Source organism: Rhinatrema bivittatum, chromosome 1, assembly GCF_901001135.1.
Source record: "Rhinatrema bivittatum chromosome 1, aRhiBiv1.1, whole genome shotgun sequence".
NCBI classification, from domain to species: Eukaryota; Metazoa; Chordata; class Amphibia; order Gymnophiona; family Rhinatrematidae; genus Rhinatrema; species Rhinatrema bivittatum.
In genome coordinates this window covers 18882472-18905436 of record NC_042615.1, presented here as the reverse complement: position 1 = coordinate 18905436, position 22965 = coordinate 18882472, and the positions used below count along the sequence as shown (strand labels likewise).

The 22965-nt window shown below is 48.8% G+C and overlaps 1 protein-coding gene across 1 annotated transcript in view; it reads left to right on the top strand.

The window, feature by feature from the left end:
- The window catches only part of LOC115084798 (WD repeat-containing protein 64-like), a 234752-nt gene that overhangs the window by 34576 nt on the left and 177211 nt on the right, over positions 1 to 22965 (top strand). The window contains exon 6 of the mRNA XM_029590142.1: positions 6101 to 6146. Coding sequence (XP_029446002.1) covers positions 6101 to 6146 — 46 coding nt within the window. The remainder of the gene's footprint in view (positions 1 to 6100; positions 6147 to 22965) is intronic.

The window sequence follows — 22965 nt, the reverse complement described above, 5'->3', positions numbered from 1 at the left end:
CGTTGACCAAGCAGAAATTCCTTTGATGTCTTGGTCATCGGTTCAAATCCAGCTCAGGCCATCCCCATCTAAAAGCCGCTTGGTTCCCAGCGGATACATGTCGGCGTCACTAAAACTACCGTCATGGTTGGCAGTAATCTGCCCCCCTTGTTGGCTGACGCACCCTGAAGGTGAGTTAAAAACAAAATGGGCACTGAAAGAAAATTACCCTTTTAGAGCTGGTCCCTCCAGGGCAAGGTTGAGAAGCTTTTGCCCTGCTGCTGCTACCCCTGACTCACCTAGTCATGGTAAATGGAGAAATTCATTTTCCCTGTACGTACCAGGATCAGTCCAGGACACCTGGGTTGTGACTCCGCACCAGTAGATGGAGACAGACTAAAACTTGTGGGCGGAGCATATATGCCCCTGTGCCAGTCACAGCCCCTCAGTCTTACTCTGTCTCCAGTAGGTGGTGCAGGTCCGGTCACAGCCCTGTCGGGCCTGATTCTGGTTCTTAGTCAGGTTCGCTTTTTGGGGTTTTGTTTTTTTCTATTAGACCTTGGTTTTTTACTGTAAATTGGGGTTTTTGTTTAATTTGGTTACTTTAGTCCCGGTTGCCCTACCTCCCTGGGGAGTTGTGAGGTCCTGAGGGGACTACCCTCCCCAGGTGGAGGCCGCTGCTAGGGTTGAGGACCCGGCTGGACTAGTAGCAGCGTCAGGGGTGACACCGGGGAGCCCGGTTCACTCACCCCTGCAGGACATAGGGCTTTTCAGCACCTGGGACAGCGTTTTTTCTTATTAAAAAAAAAAAAAAAAAAAGTGTTTTTACTTTTGTTTTCAGTCGGCTCTCCGTTCCTTGGCGTTGCGCTCCGTTCCGCTCGAGGGGGGGCGTCTTCGGCAGGGGGGTGGTCGCCGATTTTCGCCGCGTTGAATTTTTGTGTTTATTCGGCGTCCCTCAGTGCTTTTCGACGCGTCTTTGGTTTCCCGCGGTTTTTTTTTTTTTTTTGCAAGGCCGCGCGGCTCGCAGTGCAGGGCCTGCGACTCGGCGCGCGCGCGTCTCTCCCGGGACGGCCTTTGCTCGGCCTGCGTCCCGGGAGACGAGGGATCGTCGGCGGCTCCTCGGGGGGCCCGTTCCCGGGTCGCGCGATCGCCGTCGCAAGGGGGGGGTCCCCCTGATAGGCCTCCTGACCCGTTCCTGGTCAGCGCGGGAATGGCGGCCATTTTGCCTACCGGCCGGGTAGCTTCGCGGGAAACGGTGGGGGCCTCGGTTTTACCTCCTACGCTTTCCCCGCAGCGGGGTGCGGTGGTGGAGGTCCCTTCAGAGGGGCCCCAGTCCCGGGGACATTCGGAAAGCGACGCAACGGATTCGGGCAAGTTTTCTGAAGATTTGGCGCTTTTGCTGCGCAAAGGTCTCCGTTATAAGCGCAGCAAGCGCAGACGGGGGGACGCCTCGCGTTCAAGGGTCCACCGGTCCCCGCCGCAGAAGAAGATGGCAAGGAGGGTGGCGAAGACCACCCAGAGCGCGGCCTGGGGCAAACGGCTTCCCCGAGGGGTGCCGCAGAACTCGGATTCCGAAGATACCTCCGGGGCGGACACAGAGGCCTCCGAAGAGCCCCTGCCTGGGGCCGGGACGGCAGCAGCAGATGGCTCGGCGCCGCCCAGTACAGGTAAAGGAGCGCAGGCCGTCGACGGGGATGACCCCAAGGTGGTGCGTCTGTTCCGCAGAGAGGAACTGTCGCCACTCATTCCGGCCTTTCTCCAGGATCTGGGGATTGAGGCTCCTCCGGTGGTGGTCCGCCAGGAGGCAAATATGGATCCTGTTCTGATTGGGTTCACAGGGCCGGCGGTCGTTTTTCATTTTTTCGTCCACGGATATCCTCTTCAAGGAATGGGATACTCCGGAGTTAGGTCTGAAGGTCAGCAAGGCCCTGGACAAACTTACCCTTTGCCGGAGGACGCGCTAGAGCTCCTCCGACTCCCAAAGGGTGGATTCGGCAATGTCAGCTGTCACGAAGAGGTCTACCATCCCGGTCACGGGAGCAACAGCCCTCCGGGATATTCAAGACCGTAAGTTGGAGGTTCAACTCAAAAGAATTTTGAGGTTTCTGCCCTAGGGGTGCGTGCCGCCAGTTGCACAAATTTTGCTATGCGTGCTAGTCTGCGCTGGGCTCAAGTCCTGCAGGCGAATGCGGGTCTCTCTTCAGAGGAGGCTTCCCAAGCTGACAGATTGGAGGCGGCCATTGCCTATGGCGCGGATGCATTCCATGATCTTTTGCGCACCTCAGCTAGGCCCATGGTGGCAGCGGTGTCGGCACGTCGTCTCCTTTGGCTGTGCAATTGGACAGCGGATGGCTCTTACAAGGCTCACCTCGGGGGCTTTGCCTTTTAAGGGGACATTGCGGTTCGGCAAGGAGTTGGACGATTTGATGGTTTCCCTGGGGGAGAACCGAGCGTTTAAGCTGCCGGAGGATAGGACCCGGTCGAGATCTTCCTTTTCAGGCAGAGCCCGGTTCAGGGGGCCCAGGAAGTCTAGGCCGCAAAGATCCTCTGGACCCTCGTATAGGCCGTCTTCCTCTCGGAACACCCAGTGGCAGCAGTCCTTTCGGGGCAAACGTTTTGGCCGGCAAGGAGGGGCCCCGTCGGGTGCGGGGTCCAAGCCTTCGCAATGAAGTTCGGCCGGCCCATCCCTCGTCGCGTCCTCGGCACGCTGTTCCAAACGTGGGGGCGCGTCTATCCTTATTCCTCGAGGAATGGGCCAGCGTGACATCGGATCAATGGGTCCTCGACGTGATAAAACATGGCTACGAGTTAGATTTTGCTCGCATCCCAACGGACAAATTCCTGGTCTCACCCTGCAAGGATCCCAAGAAGAAGGCGGCGGTGCTAGATACCATCCAAAGACTAGAAAGACTGGGAGCCATCTCGCCGGTTCCGGCCGCTCAGTACGGCAAGGGCCGGTACTCCATTTACTTCTTAGTCCCCAAGAAAGACGGCACTTTCCGCCCAATTCTGGATCTGAAAGGAGTCAACAGATGCCTTCGAGTCCCTCACTTCAAAATGGAGACCATTCGGTCAGTGATCGCGTCAGTGCGTCCCGGCGAATTCCTGGCGTCCCTAGATCTCACAGAAGCATACCTTCATGTGGGAATTCAACCAGCGTTTCAGCGGTTTCTGAGGTTTGGCATTCTGGGCAGGCACTTCCAGTTCCGGGCGCTTCCGTTCGGCCTGGCGACAGCGCCTCGGACATTCACGAAAGTGATGGTGGTCGTGGCGGCGCAGTTGCGGCGGGAAGGCCTGCTGGTTCACCCTTACCTCGACGATTGGCTGAGCCGGGCGAAGTCTCAGAGTCTGTGTCGGCAGGCGGTGGCCAGGGTGTTACAGCTCTTGCAGTCCCTGGGCTGGGTGGTCAACTTCAACAAGAGTTATCTCGAACCCTCTCAGTCCTTGGAATATCTTGGAGCCCTGTTCGACACGAAGCGAGGCAGTGTGATTCTCTCGCAGGACCGGATATGCACACTGCAGTCTCAGGCGCTATGTCTTTTGTCGCTACACCGGCCACGAGTCTGCGATTACCTGACGGTTCTGGGGTCTATGGCATCCACGCTGGCGTTAGTCCCTTGGGCGTTCGCTCATCTATGGCCGCTGCAGTCCTCATTGCTTTCCCGCTGGAAACCGGTTTCTGAGGATTTCTATCTATCTCTACCTCTCGAGGGGCAGGCGCGATCCAGCCTGAGCTGGAAGTCGGTTCAGGGTCTGTGGTCAGAGTCGCAGACCCGGTGGTCTATCAACCGGCTGGAGACCAGAGCGGTCCGTCTGGCGCTGCAAGCTTTTCTACCCCTCGTGCGCGGACAGGCGGTCCGGGTATTGTCGGACAACGCTACCACCGTGGCTTACATCAATCACCAGGGAGGGACAAGAAGTCCTCTAGTGGCGGAGGAGACGCGGCTCTTGATGCTCTGGGCAGAACAGCATCTCAGCCATCTCCTGGCTTCCCACATAGTGGGAATCGACAACGTCCAGGCGGATTTTCTCAGTCGTCACCGCTTGGATCCCGGAGAGTGGGAGTTGGCGGCCGAGGCGTTTCTCTTCATTCGCCGGACTTGGGGAACGCCCCACATGGATCTGATGGCCACCTGGCACAACGCGAAGGCTCCGCGATTTTACAGTCGACGTCGCGATAGGGGAGCAGAAGGAGTCGACGCGTTGGTGCTTCCCTGGCCGGTGGATGTGCTTCTGTATGTGTTCCCACCGTGGCCCATGATCGGAAAGATCCTACGGCGCATAGAATTGCATCCATCCAATGTGATCATGGTGGCGCCGGAGTGGCCACGCCGTCCGTGGTTTGCGGACCTGGTCCAGCTGTCAGTGGCCGCACCCCTTCGTCTACAGGGATTCCCGGGGTTCCTTCGTCAGGGCCCCGTCTGTTTGGAGGATGCGGCTCACTTCTGTCTCGCAGCATGGTTTTTGAGAGGTATCGGTTGAAGAGAAAAGGCTACTCGGATGCGGTCGTTGCTACGTTGCTGAGATCCAGAAAACAGTCTACGTCCCTAGCTTATGTTCGGGTCTGGGTAGTTTTTGAGGAATGGTGCATGGAGTGGGGCCTAGACCCCACTTCCGCTTCTATTCCCGATATTCTGGCTTTTCTCCAGGCGGGACTCGCCGAAGGTTAGCGTGTAATTCCCTTCGGGTTCAAGTGGCGGCGCTTGGCTGTTTGCGTGGTAAGGTCCGGGGGATCTCTCTGGCTCTCCACCCGGATATCTCCCGCTTTCTTAGGGGGGCTAAGCACCTCCGTCCTCCGTTGCGGCCCCCTTGCCCGTCTTGGAACCTCAACTGGGTACTCTCAGCCTTATGCTCAGTGCCGTTTTGAGCCCCTGAAACGTTCTACGCTCAAGGATCTCACCTTGAAGACCGTATTCCTAGTGGCGATTGCATCGGCCCGTCGTGTTTTCAGAATTACAGGCGTTGTCCTGTAGGGAGACCTTCTTGCGCATCTCCGATTCGGGGGTCTCCTTGCGGACGGTTCCCTCCTTCCTTCCTAAGGTCGTGTCGTCGTTCCATTTGAATCAGTCAATTGAACTTCCCGCTTTCTCGGTTGCAGAGTCTTCGGACCCGAAAACAAAAGACTTGCGAAAACTAGATGTGCGGAGGTCCCTGCTTCGCTATCTGGAGGTTACTAATCCGTTTCGGGTGACGGATCTTCTGTTCGGGTGACGGATCTTCTGTTTGTGTTAACTTCGGGTCCAAAGAAAGGTGCTGCGGCGTCCCGCACGACAATTGCCCGTTGGCTCAAGGAAGCCATTGGTTCTGCGTACATTCTGCGCGGAAAATCGCCGCCGGTGGGTCTTCGGGCTCATTCGACACGGTCTCACGCTGCGTCTTGGGCGGCATCTTCTCAGGTGTCGCCTCAAGAGATTTGCAGGGCGGCTACCTGGAAGTCGTTGCATACCTTCATTAAACATTACCGGTTGGATGTTCAGGCTACTGAAGCTGGGGGTTTTTGGAGAGAGGGTACTCCGAGCGGGACTCTCTGCTTCCCACCCTCGGTAAGTTAGCTCTGGTACATCCCAGGTGTCCTGGACTGATCCTGGTACGTACAGGGAAAGGAAAATTAGTTTCTTACCTGATAATTTTCGTTCCTGTAGTACCAAGGATCAGTCCAGGATCCCGCCCGCAGTGTTGCGTTATAGTAACGGAGAGTCCGCTCATTATTGTGTTTTTCAGTACGCTGATCCATTCGCTCTTCCGGTTGGGGAGTCTGGTTCCTGTAGGAGTGTTGGTTTTCTTTTCCCTACCAAGTTGTATGGTTAGCTATGGTTGCCTTTTGGCTTTTGTCTACTTTGACATTACGTATGACTGAGGGGCTGTGACTGGCACAGGGGCATATATGCTCCGCCCACAAGTTTTAGTCTGTCTCCATCTACTGGTGCGGAGTCACAACCCAGGTGTCCTGGACTGATCCTTGGTACTACAGGAACGAAAATTATCAGGTAAGAAACTAATTTTCCTTTCTGGTGGTTATTCCTTGAGCTGTTACAAGCCAGAAATTTACAAGAAACACTTAATGTTACAAGAAGACTATTTTACCCAATAACTTCTATAAACTTTTTATTTTTATCTTAAGTGACAGAGGCAAAGATGAGTGCATAATACTCTATGGTGATGAACAGGTATGTGATTGTCATTTCTATAACTAAATTACAAAATAATACCAGACATAATTTTCAGAAAGAAATTACCATATGATTGTCTTCCTAATATAAAGAAAAAAAAAACACAGGACACATTAAGCTTGAGCATCCCAAACCCGCCCTGGTGATCCCACAGCCCATGAGAGAAATCTGCATATACTGGGGCTCCGATATATGCTAATGTATCTGATGCATATTTATGGTGAATATCCTGAAAACGCAGTGAGCTATGGGGTCACCAGGACAAGGAGCTCTCAGCTAAGCTCTCTGATAGATACGGAAAACAAAGCCTTTTTAAAGCTAGGTGCCAAGGCAACCCTATCTGCAGCAGAGAATAGGGCAAAAGGCTTCAAGCAAAAAGAAAGGAGGAAAAAACGATGCTCCCCTGCATCACACAAATGTTTTAATACTCCCATTGAATTTCTTAGGAATGGCTGAATCCAATCATCAAGTGCTACAAACAAGCCAGATTTTCTGGGTATCTTCCATGAATATGCATGAGATAGATTTGCATGCACTCCCTCCATTGTATGTAGACATTTATTTATTTATTTATTTTAAGCATTTTATATACCGAGATACGTTGGGAACATCATCTCGGTTTACAGGTAACTCAACGTAGCAACAAGCTTCACAGAGGAACAGACATCTCTTAGAAACATATAAATGACAGCAGATAAAGACCAAATGGTCCATCCAGTCTTCCCAGAGAGCTTCTTAAGGTAGTGACTGCCATTCTGTGCAGATTATCCCCATGTTTCTCTTAAGGGTGTTAACTGCCGCTCCATGCAGTTATCCCCAGGCCTTATGATAACCCATAAAAATTGCAGCTAGCCACATTTTTTTAATGGATGATGAGCTTTATTGAACATTCAGACAGCACTGCTTGTTGTGCTTTGCGTATGGACTTTGCCGTAGAAGCAATCCTGTGCTTTTTCCCTTTTGTCTGCATATCAGTACTCCAGACCATAGAAGTCGGGGCCCTTTTTGTTGTTGTCTGAATCCAATTCCCCCTTTCTCCCTGCCGTCTAAGTGGGGAGCAATGTTGTAGTTGCATTAAAAGCATCAAGACATACTGGTTAAGGATAGTAATCTCCATGCCTCCTGCTAAGGGTAGTAGCCACTGCACCAGCAAATTACCCTCCTGCATGCATTTCTCATTTCCATCCTCAAGCCTTTAAAGAGCCACGGTGTTTGTCCCATGCCCCTTTGAATTCCTTGACTGTTTTTATCTTTAGCACTTCCTCCGGAAGGGCATTCTAGGCATCCACCACCCTCTCCGTTAAGAAATATTTCCTGACGTTGGTTTTGAGTTGCCTCCCCTGGAGTTTCGTTTCGTGATCCCTAGTTCTATTAAAAGTTCTATTAAAAGTTCATTAAAACCTTTTAGGAATCTGAAGGTCTGTGTCATATCTCCCCTGCACCTCCTGTCTTCTAGAATGTACATATTCAGATCCTTCAGCCTTTTTTCATAGGTCTTCCAACACAGACCACACACAATTTTGGTCGCCTTTCTCTGGACTGCCTCCATCCCTGTCTCTATCCTTTATGAGATACGGGCTCCAGAACTGAACATAATACTCCAGGAGAGGCCTCACCCTGGACCTGTACAAGGGCATTATCACCTCCTTTTTCTTACTGGTTATTCCTCTCTCTATGCAGCCCAGCATTCTTATGGCTTTAGCTGTCATCTTGTCACTTTGCTTCACCATCTTATCCCAGGATCCCTCTATTAATCCGTGCACATGTCTTTCACCCCCCTATCACACCAGAAGACGGTGTGGAAATATCAATAATTTAATGGCATAACAGTTTCTAATGTTGCAAAATGTGGCAATAATAGAAAAGGTGATGCCATTGCATTATCAGCATTTCCACACCATCTGTATGGAGATTCCTGAGAGTTGAGACCAGCCACTGGATAAAAAAGGGAAGCAATTATTTGATTTTATTTATATAAGAATAAAGTAAAAAAGCATTCCCTGTACGTACCAGGATCAGTCCAGGACACCTGGGTTGTGACTCCGCACCAGTAGATGGAGACAGATTAAAACTTGTGGGCGGAGCCATATATAAGCCCCTGTGCCAGTCACAGCCCCTCAGTCTTACTCTGTCTCCAGTAGATGGTGCAGGTCCAGTCACAGCCCTGCCTGACCTGATTCTGGTGTTGGTGTTAGTCAGGTTTGAATTTTTTGGGCTAGGCTTTTTTGTTAGGCATAGCTGTTTATATACCAAATTGGGGTTTTTATCTTTTAATCCCTTAGTCTCGGGTGCCCTGCCTCCCAGGGGAGTTGAGAGGTCCTGAGGGGACTACCCTCCCCCGGTTGAGGCCGCTGCCAGGGTTGAGGACCCGGCTGAGCTAGTGGCAGCGTCAGGGGTGACACCAGGGAGCCTGGTTCACTCACCCCTGCAGGAATAAGGGCTTTTCAGTACCAGGGACAGCGTTTTTTGTTTGTAAAAAAAAAAAAAAAAAAAAGTTTTTACTTTTGTTTTTGCGGCTCTCTGTTACCTGGCGTCGCCGCTCCGTTTTTGTCGGTGGGGGGGCGTCATTGGCAGTGGGGAGGTCGCCGAATTGCGCTATTTGTTTATTTTTAATTTTTTAATTTTTGAGGTAATTTTTTCGCCGCGGCCCCGTTTTCTCCCGCGTTTTCGCCGGCATGCCGCGTGCTGCACAGTGCAGGGCCTGCGGCTCGGCGCGCGCGCGTCTTTCAAGGGACAGCCTTTGTTCAGCTTGCGTCCCGGGTGATGAGGGACCCTCGGCAGCGCCGCGGGGGGCTCGTTCCCGGGTCGCGCGTTCGCCGTCGCGCGGTGGTAGCTCCGCTGACAGGCCTCAGGATCTTTTCCCGGTTAGTGCGGGAGTGGCGGCCATCTTGGCCACCGGCCGGGAAATTTCGCGGGAAACGGTGGGGGCCTCTTCCTTTCCTCCTGCGCTTTCCCCACAGCGTGTCGCGGCGGGGGAGGTTCCCTCGGAGGGGCTTCGGTCCCGGGAGGCTTCCGAGAGTGATTCTTCGGATTCTGGTGATTTTTCTGAGGATTTTGCGCTGTTGCTGCGCAAAGTTCTCAAATACAAGCGCAGCAAGCGCATCCAGGGGAATGGCTCGCGTGCGGCCGACCACGGGTCCCCTCCACGGAAAAAGAAGTCCAGGAAGGGCGCGGAGATCGCCCACGGTGCGTCCCGGGGGAAGCGGCCTCCCAGGGGGGTGCCGCAGGAATCGGATCCCGAGGATTCCCCTGAGGATGATACGGAGTCCGCCGAGGAGCCCCTGACGGGGGCCGGAAAGGCAGCAGTGGATGGTACTGCACAGCCCATTGCAGAGAAAGCTGCACAGGCTGCAGAAGGGGATGACCCCAAGGTGGTACGGCTATTCCGCAGAGAGGAACTGGCACCTCTCATCCCGGCCATTCTCCATGAATTGGGAATTGAAGCTCCTCCGGTGGTGGTCCGCCAGGAGGCGAATATGGATCCTGTTCTTCTCGGCCTCACAGGACCGGCGGTTGCCTTCCCTTTTCATTTCTCGTCCACGGATATCCTTTTCAAGGAATGGGATACTCCGGAGTTAGGTTTGAAAGTCAGCAAGGCCATGGATAAACTCTATCCTTTACCGGAGGAGGCGCTGGAGCTCCTCCGACTTCCAAAAGTGGATTCGGCGGTGTCCGCTGTCACGAAGAGGTCTACCATCCCTGTCACGGGAGCGACGGCCCTCCGGGATATTCAAGACCGAAAGTTGGAGGTACAGCTCAAAAAGATTTTTGAGGTTTCCGCCTTGGGAGTTCGAGCTGCCATTTGCACGAACTTCGCTATGCGAGCTAGTCTGCGCTGGGCCCAGGTACTGCAGGCGAATGCAGATCTCTCTCCGGAGGAGGCTTCCCAAGCAGATAGGTTGGAAGCAGCTATCGCATATGGGGCCGATGCGCTCCATGATCTTCTACGCACTTCAGCTAGATCCATGGTGGCAGCGGTGTCGGCACGCCGCCTCCTTTGGCTGCGCAACTGGGCGGCGGATGGTTTGTCCAAGGCTCACCTCGGGGCATTGTCCTTCAAAGGGAAATTGCTGTTTGGTAAGGAATTAGATGACTTGATGGTTTCCCTGGGTGAGAACCGAGCGTTTAGGCTGCCAGAGGATAGGACCCGGTCGCGCTCTTCGTTTTCTGGCAGAGCCCGTTTCCGGGGTCCCCGGAAGTCCAGGCCGCAAAGATCCACCGGACCTTCGTACAGGCCGGCCTCTTCTCGAAACACTCACTGGCAGCACTCCTTTCGGGGCAAACGCTTTGGCAGGCAAGGAGGAGCCCCGTCGGGTACGGGTTCCAAACCTTCGCAATGAAGTTCGGCCGGCCCATTCCTCGTCGCGCCCTCAGCACGCTGTCCCAAACGTGGGGGCGCGTCTATCCTTATTTCTCGAGGTATGGGCCAGCATGACGTCGGATCAGTGGGTCCTCGACGTGATAAGACACGGTTACAAGTTAGATTTTGCTCGCATCCCAGCGGACAAGTTCCTGGTCTCGCCTTGCAAGGATCCCAAGAAGAAGGCGGCAGTGCTAGACACCATCCGAAGACTAGAAAGCTTGGGGGCCATCGCTCCAGTTCCGGCCGATCAGTACGGCAAGGGCCGGTACTCCATTTACTTCATAGTTCCCAAGAAGGACGGCACTTTCCGACCCATACTGGATCTGAAAGGAGTCAACAGATGTCTTCGGGTCCCTCACTTCAAGATGGAAACCATTCGTTCGGTGATCGCGTCAGTGCGGCCAGGCGAATTCCTTGCGTCACTAGATCTCACAGAAGCATACCTTCATGTGGGCATCCAGCCAGCCTTCCAGCGGTTTCTGCGGTTTTGCATTCTGGGCAGACACTTCCAGTTCCGGGCTCTTCCGTTTGGCCTGGCGACAGCGCCTCGGACATTCACGAAAGTGATGGTGGTAGTGGCGGCGCACTTACGTCGGGAAGGCCTACTGGTTCACCCTTACCTCGACGACTGGCTGATTCGGGCGAAGTCAGAGAGCCTGTGTCGGCAAGCGGTATCCAGGGTGCTACAATTCTTGCAGTCCCTCGGCTGGGTGGTCAACTACAACAAGAGTCATCTGGAACCCACTCAGTCCTTGGAGTACCTTGGAGCCGTTTTCGACACAAAACGGGGCAGAGTGATTCTCTCTCAGGATCGGATATGCAAACTACAGTCTCAGGTACGACGACTTTTGTCTCAACACCGTCCGCGAGTCTGCGATTACCTGACAGTTCTCGGATCTATGGCCTCAACGCTGGCGTTAGTCCCTTGGGCGTTCGCTCACCTGCGGCCACTGCAGTCTTCATTGTTGTCCCGCTGGAAACCGATCTCAGAGGAATATTATCTTCCACTGCCTCTCGAGAATCAGGTGCGCTCCAGCCTGGGCTGGTGGCTGGATTCCAAACATCTCTCCTGTGGAGTATCTCTTCTTCTTCCCAACTGGACAGTGGTGACCACGGATGCCAGTCTTTCCGGTTGGGGTGCAGTTTGCCAAGAGAAATCGGTTCAGGGTCTATGGTCAGAAGATCAAACCCGGTGGTCTATCAACCGCCTAGAGTTCAGGGCGGTCCGTCTGGCATTGCAAGCTTTTCTACCCCTTGTACGAGGAAAGGCAATCCGAGTATTGTCGGACAACGCGACCACCGTGGCTTACATCAATCGCCAGGGAGGGACGAAAAGTCCTCAAGTAGTGGAGGAAGCATGTTTCTTGATGGCCTGGGCAGAGCGGCATCTCAGCGATCTCGCTGCGTCTCACATAGCAGGAGCCGACAATGTCCAGGCGGACTTCCTCAGCCGACACCACCTGGATCCCGGAGAGTGGGAACTAGCGGAAGAAGCGTTTCTTCTCATTTGCAGGACTTGGGGAACGCCCCACATGGATCTCATGGCCACGTGGAACAACGCAAAGGCTCCGAGATTTTTCAGTCGACGCCGAGAAAGAGGAGCAGAAGGGGTCGACGCGTTAGCACTTCCCTGGCCGGCGGAGGTGCTACTGTATGTGTTCCCACCATGGCCCATGATCGGCAAGATACTGCGGCGCATAGAATTGCACCCGTCCAACGTGATCATGGTGGCGCCGGAGTGGCCGCGCCGTCCGTGGTTTGCGGACCTGGTCCAGTTGTCGGTGGTGGCACCCCTTCGTCTACAGGGGTTTCCGGGGCTCCTTCGTCAGGGTCCCGTCTGTTTGGAGGATGCGGATCACTACTGTCTCGCGGCATGGCTTTTGAGAGGTATCGGTTGAAGCAAAAAGGTTACTCGGACGCGGTAGTTGCTACGTTGCTGAGATCCAGAAAACAATCCACGTCTCTGGCTTATGTTCGAGTCTGGGTAGTCTTTGAGGAGTGGTGCGTGGAGCGGGGTCTTAGTCCCACTTCCGCTGCTATTCCCGATATTTTGGCTTTTCTCCAGGCTGGGCTGGCCAAAGGCTTAGCGTGCAGTTCCCTACGGGTCCAAGTCGCGGCGCTTGGTTGTTTGCGTGGTAAGATTCGGGGAGTCTCCCTGGCTCTCCACCCGGATATCTCCCGTTTCCTTCGGGGAGCGAAACACCTCCGTCCTCCTTTGCGGCTCCCTTGTCCTTCTTGGAACCTCAACTGGGTGCTCTCGTCCTTATGCTCAGCTCCTTTTGAGCCTCTGAAGCATTCTACGATCAAAGATCTCACGTTAAAGACTGTATTCCTGGTAGCCATTGCTTCGGCTCGCCGGATTTCTGAGTTGCAAGCTCTATCCTGCAGAGAGCCCTTTTTGCGCTTTTCCGATTCAGGGGTTTCCTTGTGGACCGTTCCCTCTTTCTTGCCTAAGGTCGTATCGGCTTTTCATTTGAATCAATCGATTGAACTTCCCGCTTTCGCGGTTGGTGATTCTTCCAACCCGAAGTTGAGGGATTTGAGAAAACTAGATGTGCGAAGGTCTCTTCTTCGCTATCTAGAGGTCACAAATTCTTTTCGTTTAACAGATCATCTGTTTGTGTTGACGTCGGGTCCGAAGAAAGGTTCTGCGGCGTCCCGCACAACGATCGCCCGTTGGCTCAAGGACGCCATTGGTTCCGCGTACATTCTGCGCGGTAAAACACCGCCAGTGGGTCTTCGAGCTCATTCGACAAGATCTCATGCGGCGTCCTGGGCGGAATCTTCTCAGGTTTCGCCTCAAGAGATTTGCAGGGCGGCTACCTGGAAATCGTTGCATACCTTCATTAAACATTACCGATTGGATGTTCAAGCTACTGATGCTGGGGGATTTGGAGAGAGGGTACTCCGAGCGGGACTCTCTGCTTCCCACCCTCGATAACTTAGCTCTGGTACATCCCAGGTGTCCTGGACTGATCCTGGTACGTACAGGGAAAGGAAAATTAGTTTCTTACCTGATAATTTTCGTTCCTGTAGTACCAAGGATCAGTCCAGGATCCCGCCCGCAGTGTGGCGCTATAGTAATGGAGAGTCCGCTCATTGTTGTTTTTTAATACGCTGACCCCTTCTTTTGTTCGCTCTCCCGGTTGGAGAGTCTGTTTTCCTGTAGGGGTGTTGGAGTTATTTTACTTAGTAAGTTTCTATGGTTAGCTATGTTGGCTTTTGGATTTTTCTACTTTGACATTACGTATGACTGAGGGGCTGTGACTGGCACAGGGGCTTATATATGGCTCCGCCCACAAGTTTTAATCTGTCTCCATCTACTGGTGCGGAGTCACAACCCAGGTGTCCTGGACTGATCCTTGGTACTACAGGAACGAAAATTATCAGGTAAGAAACTAATTTTCCTATAAATGGACTTTGGGGGACTTTTCATTATATATGATCCAGTAAGTATGTGCAAAAACATATTAAATAGCTCTGCTCGCAGGAGCGTTATGATGGTCAATCGGAGTGGATTTATGATGTCATCATAACAAGAAATTTTGAATTTTAATATGAATGCTTGATTTAATTTGTATTTTATTGAATCCCAGCTGCCAAATCTTCGACCCCTCTTCAAGCTTTCTTAAATCACTTTTCATTCTCTCTACTCCTCATGAATATTCAGTGTGGATATCCTGAAAACCAGGCCCATATTTATTTATTTTATTTATTTATTTGCAATTTTTGTATACCGACATTCTTTAGGAGAACATCACATCGGTTTCCATGTAACATAAAATAGCTATAATTGCAATGGAGAAGGTACAGAGAAGGGCGACCAAAATGATGAGGGGAATGGAACAACTCCCCTATGAGGAAAGACTAACGAGGTTAGGACTTTTCAGCTTGGAGAAGAGAGGGGATATGATAGAGGTGTTTAAAATCATGAGAGGTCTAGAACGGGTAGATGTGAATCGAATTTTTACTCTTTCAGATAATAGAAAGACTAGGGGGCACTCCATGAAGTTAGCATGTGGCACATTTAAAACTAATCGGAGAAAGTTCTTTTTCACTCAACGCACAATTAAACTCTGGAATTTGTTGCCAGAGCATGTGGTTAGTGCAGTTAGTATAGTTGTGTTTAAAAAAGGATTGGATAAGTTCTTGGAGGAGAAGAGTGAGTTCCATCTGTTCTTCAACTCCGCTGACCTCCTGCTCTACTCTCAACATTCTCCTATGATCCTCGGCGTACCCCGTGCTGCAGGCCACTACCGCATCAATACAGTGTTTCCAGAAAAGGAGGGATTCCCCAGCGTACCCCGTTTTACGGACCACTACCGGAGATATCATCTACGAGCCACCCATACCTCTGGACTGTGTCTATCTATCCCACTTGGTGGGATCTTCTACATTTCCAGTATAACAAAGTCTATTACTGTTGTGTCCATCTCAGCTAAGGCCATGCCTATCATGGTGAATCCCCACAGGGCTCCTCCCTGTGGGTGGAGTCAGCTCTCACCCTGATCCAGGGTCTACAAATATACCAGAATATAACAATTTCAAGGCAGATTCTTATCTCTAAGCTACAGAGTGTCTTCCAGCCTATCTGGGCTTGTATTCAACTGTAATATTCCATAGACAAAGCAGTCCTTCATTCTTTAACTTGCAATATTCCTTCATTAAGTATAGCTTTAACTATATTATTTCACTGTATCTAGGTAAACAGTTTCTGATGTATATATGTATCTCTTGGCAATGATTCATGTTACATGGACTTATCTGGCCCTCTGCATTACACTGAAATATCTTCACATCCTCTTTCCCTATATTCCAAGAAACCCTGCTAAGGCACTTAAGTGGGGACCCATAACATCCTATCTCGAGCAGCAGTATTTCAGCTATGACCTCCACCTTTAACCAGCAGCGGCTGTAGTTTGCTGAATTCCTTGGCGGGACTGATATGGAAGGTTGAGTTACTGTGGACTGGAATGGGGTAGGAGGGTGGGGTGGACACTTGCAGCAGCAGCTGAAGCCAGTCCAGACAGGATCTTCACCATTCTCCTCCTGAAGGTGTGTCACTTTGGCATCAAACAGGAGGTGCCCGGGCAGCAAGCAGAAGGGGGGACTCTCATGCCATAGGCTGGGTACTGTGGATCGTGGGCACTATGGTGGAGCAGTTGGAGCAGCTTGCAGGTGAAGAAGATCTGTTGGTCATGAGGCAACTCTTTAGTCTTTACCCCAAGTAGCCAGTGTGCTTACCCAGGACAGAACCAACAAAATCTGACTGGCGCCTTGAATGATTCTTCTTTCTATCCCTTTCCAAGGAACTGAGATTATGTCACTCATTGGTTACTTTTCAAGCTAGCCAGAAAACATTTTTATTTCCTAGTTAATTGCTTCTGTTTCTTTCTTTTATTTTGGCCTACTGGTAGATTTTTCAGGTGTGCTTTCTTGTAATCTGTTGATGTTCACCATTTGTGAGTTTTTACTTAATTGGCCTTCTTTAGCATTTTATAAATATCGATTGTAAATTTGGGTATGAAAAACTAAATTATTTGTCCAGCAATGATAGGCCACCACTTGGTTATAATGGGATCCTGCTATGGTTCATGCTGTTCTGTTGATTTGTTTGTACTAAGTAAGGACAAATTAAATTATAGCAGGGACATTCCATGCCAAGTGGACCAATTTAGAAAATCATACACGCTCAACCTCCTTCAAATTGAATACAATTTTGTGTGGATGTTCACTAGGGCCTCAAACAAAACTATGCAAAATTTTTCAGCTGGATCTCTTAGTTCAAGAGCTAGAATAGCTGAATAAAGGTCACTCTTAGAGTACTGTGCTCTGCACAACACAAAACGGCCACTTTGTCCAGGCATTGCAGGCAAATAACCCCTGTTAGGGGCCTGAAATTTTGTGAATTATTACAAATTCTGGTGCTAAGTTACTATGCAAAGTTTGGAACCTAACATGAGCTTGCCACCCTTTTTGTGGGCGAGCAAAGTATATGAAAAATTTTACAAAAGAAATTTAAACCCTACTTTGACTCCTCATTGCTTCTGATGTTTACTTCAATTCAGGCCGTAACTGGATCAGTAGTCTTGGCATAAGAACATAAGAGATACATCTAGGATTTTCACGAGGAAGCTTTGCAGCCAACTGGAAGCAAATATATAGTTCCATAAACATATGATGTCACCTTTTTATGGAAATTTTCACCATTTTTGGGGTGCAGATATCTCTAATGTGTAGTTTTTAATTTTTTTCTTTCTAATGTCATTTGAAAGAGAACCTTTTTTGCTACAGAATTAATCCTGTTTCGTCTTGGACCCAGCCTTGCTTTTGGTCAGAATTACAGTCCCCAAAAGATGCATCATTTGTATGCGTGAATGCACTATGTTAAAATGAGCGATCTTTGGCACCCAACTATGAAGCATGGAAAAGAGCTAGAGATATTAAATTTTACAATGCAGCTCAGTTTACTGTGCTTACCATACTTTTAGCTTTTGACATATTTCTTTAGACATATTTCCATAAATTATTCATCAAAGTCAGTGCAAAACTTTGTATGCTGATTAGTTACCTTGCATTGGTCAGTGCTGGCTGAACCACTGCCCGTTCAGCAAAATTGACAACCCTATTGCCTAGGGGCCATTCCAGACAGCCAGACAAGGTATCAGCCACAGGTTTCCAAGCATTTATTTAAGCATTTATTTATTTTATTTATTTATTTAAAATTTTTATATACCGACATTCATCCAGGATATCACATTGGGTTACAGTGTAACACAAACAAACGCCAGGCATGGCGCTTTACATTGAACAAATAAAACAAGTTAACAAATGAATAAATGAGGGTGTGAATAACAAGGGGAAATTTGCATTAAATAATCAATGAGGTTTGTAAATATATACATATGTACAAAAGGAAGACACTAAGAGATAAGCAATTTAGGAGTGCTAGGAGGAGAGGGGGGAGTGGCGAGCAGAGGGAAGGGAACGAGGTGAGGGGGGGAGTAAAAGGTATGAGGTGAGGGGGGGAGAAAAAGGTAGGAGAAGGGCGAAGTGAGGGGATAGAGGGCCAGAAGAGGGGGGCAGAGGAGAGGAAGGGTGGGCAGTGGAGAGGAAGGGAGAAATTAGGTGTATGCCTTGGCGAAGAGCCAGGTCTTGAGCTTCCGCTTGAACGATTTGAGGCATTCCTCTTGCCGTAGTTCAACTGGCATTGTGTTTCAAAGGGTCGGCCCGGCTATCAATATTGCACGGGCTCTGGTAGATGTTAGTTTGTAGAGTTTAGGGGAAGGGATAGGCATAGTTGCGAGATGTGCGTGTCTAGTAGGCTTATTAGACTGGTGTAAGCGGAAGGATTCATTAAACCAGTTCATTTCAGGATTGTATAAAGCCTTGTTGGATGAGAGAGAGAGTCTTATATTGTATACGGGAAGCCAATACATTGGCTTCCCGTATATTGGGAGCCAATGTAGATCTTTTAGAACAGGTGTAATATGGTCGTGTCTGCGTAAGTTGGTCAAGATTCGGGCTGTTGTGTTTTGTAAAATTTGAATGGGGTGAATGGTGTTGTTAGGAAGGCCGAGGAGAAGGGAGTTGCAGTAGTCGGTTTTGGCGAAGATGGTGGTTTGGAGCACTGTTTGGAAATCGGGGAGGTGTAGTAAGGGTTTTAGTTTTTTTAGTGTATGAAGTTTAAAGAAGCCATCTTTTAGTATGTTGTTGATAAATTTCTTCAGTGTGAAGTGCCCATCGAGAATGATACCCAGATCACGGACTTGTTGTGCAAATTGGAACTGTGAAAGAGGGGGAAGGATCGAGTGGTTAAGGGGTGAGATGAGCATGATTTCAGTTTTAGTAGTGTTGAGAGCTAGGTGGATGGAAGAAAGGAGATTGTTTATGGATTGGAGAGTATCGTTCCAGAAATCCATGGTTTTAGAAATAGAGTCAGTGATGGGTATGAGGAGCTGAACATCGTCAGCATATATGTAGTGTGGGAGATTTAGGCTGGATAGGAAGTGACAGATGGGTAGGATGTAAATATTGAAGAGGGTTGAAGAGAGGGATGAACCTTGAGGGACACCTTGATTAAGGGGGATAGCCTTGGAAACATGATTGCCTAGCTGAATTTTGTAATCTCTATTGCTGAGATATGAATTGAACCAGTTGTGGGCAACACCTGTAATGCCTATTTCAGTCAACCGCTGTAGGAGAATAGGATGGCTGACGGTGTCAAATGCGGAGGAGATGTCAAGGAAGACAAGTATGTATGATTGTCCTTTCTCAAATCCTTTAATAATGTGGTCTGTTAGGGAGAGTAAAAGAGTCTCAGTACTATGAGATTTCCGAAAGCCGTATTGTGCGGGGGCAAGGATGTGATTGTCTTCAAGGTATTCTGTGAGTTGCTTGTTAACGGTTTTTTCAAGGAGTTTAGCAATAAATGGAAGATTGGAGATAGGGCGATAGTTGGCTAGATCAGAGGGGTCAAGTTTGGGTTTCTTTAGGATGGGTTTGACAATAGCCTGTTTCAAGGGGAGAGGTACCTGTCCCAAGTTAATGGAGAGGTTAATGATATTTGTTAATGGTTTAGCAATAATATTGGGTATTGTGAGGAGATGTTTTGTGGGTATGGTGTCAGATGGGTGAGTGGAAGGTTTGGCTTTCTTGATAAAGGTTTCTATTTCTAATGTTGAGGTGCAGTCTAGGGAGGAGAGAACAGTAGTATTGTTGCAAGTCTTTGTATTGATGAAATCGGGTTCGACAATGTTAAAACAAGAAAAGTCAAGACACTATATACAAAAATTGTTTAAAGGTTTCACAAAAATTCACATAGTCTTTTTTCCTGCCTTAAAAACATAAGAAATTGCCATGCTGGGTCAGACCAAGGGTCCATCAAGCCCAGCATCCTGTTTCCAACAGAGGCCAAACCAGGCCACAAGAACCTGGCAAGTACCCAAACACCAAGAAGGTCCCATGCTACTAATGCTAGTAATAGCAGAGGCCATTCCCTAAGTCAACTTGATTAATAACATATGCCTTTGAATGTCTCATCAATGCATGACAAAGTGGATTGTGAATAAATATATTTCCTGCCTGATGAAGTTGTTATGGGTGCATCAAGGGTAGCAATAATGTGCGCTTCTGGAACCCAACAGGTGTCTCTATGGGGTGGCCAGTAAAATGACCTGGCAGGACCTTCAGGGTGCAAGAAATTAACCATGTTCTTCAATTGAGACTTCGCATATGTGGCCAATCCACCAGGAATTATCACAGATGCAAGCTAAATACTGACCAGGTTGGAAGCTGGATACTTGAAGGGCAGGAAAATATTCACATTCATGTTCTGGAACACTTGCAATGAATGAGGTGACATCATTTGTCATTGCTAATGGAAATTTTAGTTGCATCAAAGGGCTTGAATTGATGATTTTCCCTTTTGCTAGCAGCTGTATGACCTTTGCTAAACCTTTCTTCCTAAACAGGTCTGATTACTTCAATATCTTCCTTTGGCACAAAGAAAAATTTGATACCAGGGATACTTTTATCACAAAAGTCAAACACATCTTTGGTGTCAAAATTTGGTTATTGAGGGGGCATTGTATACTAGCACAGGCAGCTAAACATTTTGTGGTTCCTTCAATTCCATCACAGAATGATTTTCCATGGCTGGTGCCAAAAAAGTTCCATTCAGCTGTAACATGAAAGTCGTTACTATGATTGCAAAGATTAATGGCATTAAAGTTTTTATATTGAGCAGCAGAGCTATCGTTAAAGTAGTGAATTGCTCCAAGACAGGTAAAACGCTCTTCAAATGCTCAATGAGCATTCTCAAAAGCTTTTGCACAGCTATTGTGTCAAGGCGCAAGCAGTCATGCATATACAGAGAAATTGGACATGAGGGTTGCAATAGTAAACAAAAGGGTGGAGTATTGCCTGACTATTTTCCCAATGAAAGCCTTGCACTGCATCCTGAACAATAAAAGAATAATTTTCAATAGTTTCATCAAGATACATAAAACATCAGGATGGGCCAGGACTTGTCTATCAAGGCAGTCAATATACCACAAAGAGCACAATGGTGTCACAGGCTAGGGCATGTTCCCAAAATATTTGCCACAACACATTGCTATCATGACATTACCATACTTCCTTGTGAAGGTGATACTTTTGCATGTTCAGGCTTACATGCAGTAAATAAAACAGCACAATAAAATGTCAGTTTTGAAGGGGTCATTTAAGAACATAAGAAACTGCCATGCTGGGTCAGACCAAGGGTCCATCAAGCCCAGCATCCTGTTTCCAACAGAGGCCAAATCAGGCCACAAGAACCTGGCAAGTACCCAAATACCAAGAAGATCCCATGCTACTAATGCAATTTATAAAAGTGTGTCGAAGCAAGTTGTGTCATAAGCTACAAGCAGGGTAAGCACAACAAGATTCACCGCACTGTAGAATTTCACATCTCTAGCCCTTTTATACAGCAGGGTGCCAAAAATGCCTCTTTTTAACATAGCAGGACCATGCATGCAAATGATGCATATTGTTGGGGCCTTAATTCTGGCCAAAGCAAGACCGGGTTCAAAATGAAACAGGGCAATTTTTGCAGAAAAAAGATGTTCTTTCAAATGACATAAAAAGAAAAGATTTAAAAACTACCCAGTAGAAATATTTGCATCTGAAAACTGGCAAACATTTGCATAAAAAAGTGACATTGTGGCTATAAGTTTGCTTCTAGTTGCCTATAAAGCCTCTTAATGCAAATCTTAAACGTATATGCCTTGGGCCATGACTACTGGTCCAGTCAGGGCCTGAATCAAAACATAGGTCAGGAACAATAAGGCGTCAAAGTAGGCCTTATATTTCTTTTGTAACTGTTTTCACATACTTTGCTGGCCCATAAAAAGGGAGGCAAGCTCACGTTATGTTCCAAACTTTGCACTGGGACTTACCCATCAGGGGTTGTACTAATCCACAAAAGTTCAGGCCCCTGAGAGGTGTTGTCGGGCTGCAGCAGCTGGACAAAATGGAGCATGATACTCAGAGATGACCTCCATTCAACTGCTTCTAGGTATCCAACCAATGGAGATCCAGGTAAAAAATGTAGTACAGTTTTGTTTGAGACCTTAGAGAACCTCTGTGCAAAATTTGATTCAATTTGGAGGAAGTTGAGCGTGGATCCCTGGTCCACTTGACATGGAATGACCCAGCAGTAGAACTCCTGGCATAGTGAACTTTTTTTTTTTTTTACTGATTGGGAAAATCCAGTAAGCTGAGCTTTTAAAAGTTATATGGATCTCGCTGGGGTTCAAGCAGATTGGACAGACTGGTTTCCCTGGGGGATAATGGAGAACAGGAGCAGAAGGGATTGCAAGTGACTATAAGAGACTGGGAAGTGAAGGGATTGTAAGTTTGGAGCAGAGAGTGCTGACTCATGGAGGCCAACTCCAGTGAAAAACAAGAGCGGTGAAACTGTAGCTTTGGTCACATAAACTCATCCTGAAAGCCCCATTAAAGTCATTCAACCAGGAAAGGAAAACTAAGAGTGTTCAGAGCAGGGGGTTGGAGAATGAAGAGTGTGACCACATTCAGATGAAGATAAAGTGGGATGGGAGAGTGACAGTAATTAAACTCTGCTCCCAAACCTAACCATGGGGTGCATCATTAGCCATAAGGAGGATAGTAAAATGGCTGAGGCATGTGTAACTGCTTGAAAGTGCTCTAATGAGTTGGAACTCTGTGTCTGGTAAAATGGGAGCCTCCAAAAATCAGGACTCCTCATGTGACTTGGGACAAATAGTGGTTAGAGCTGTGGGCTATGAACCAGGAGACCAGGGTTCCAGACCTGCTGTTGCTCCTTGTGACCTTGGGCAAGTCACTTTACCCTCCATTGCCTCAGGTACAAACTCGGGGGGACATTTATCATGGTGTTTTTGCATGTGAAAACACCATAACGCATAGTGTGATGCAAATTAGAAAAAGGGGAGGAGTTTGGGGCCAAGCTTCATAATTTGTGAAGCCATATTGTATGGCTTTGACTACACCTTTTTCATTTGTGTAAAGCTGAATGATAGGGCTTTGTTGTGCTATGTGATTTTAGTAGTTTTAAGCTCCTGGAGATCCAGCTTAGCTATCAGGGTCCTTCTACAGCCACTGGAGGGGAGGGGGGGCAGAGGGAGAGAGAGACTAGCCATGATGCCCTTGTACTAGATAGGTATTTATATCTCTATATGAGGCCTACCTAGTCACTCGAGGTGAGGTTTAGGTATTAGTGTAGGGATTAGGGGCCACTTTGACATTCAGAGTGAGACATACAAACAGAACAGTACAATCTTGTGAAAATTTGATGACCTTCAGAATGAGGAAACTCACCCAAAGATGAGATTTGTACAATGTTCTCTCAACCTAGCTTGATGTTACCTAGGTAGAGAGTCCATCAAGCTAGTTATTGGAAATCTTGGGTAA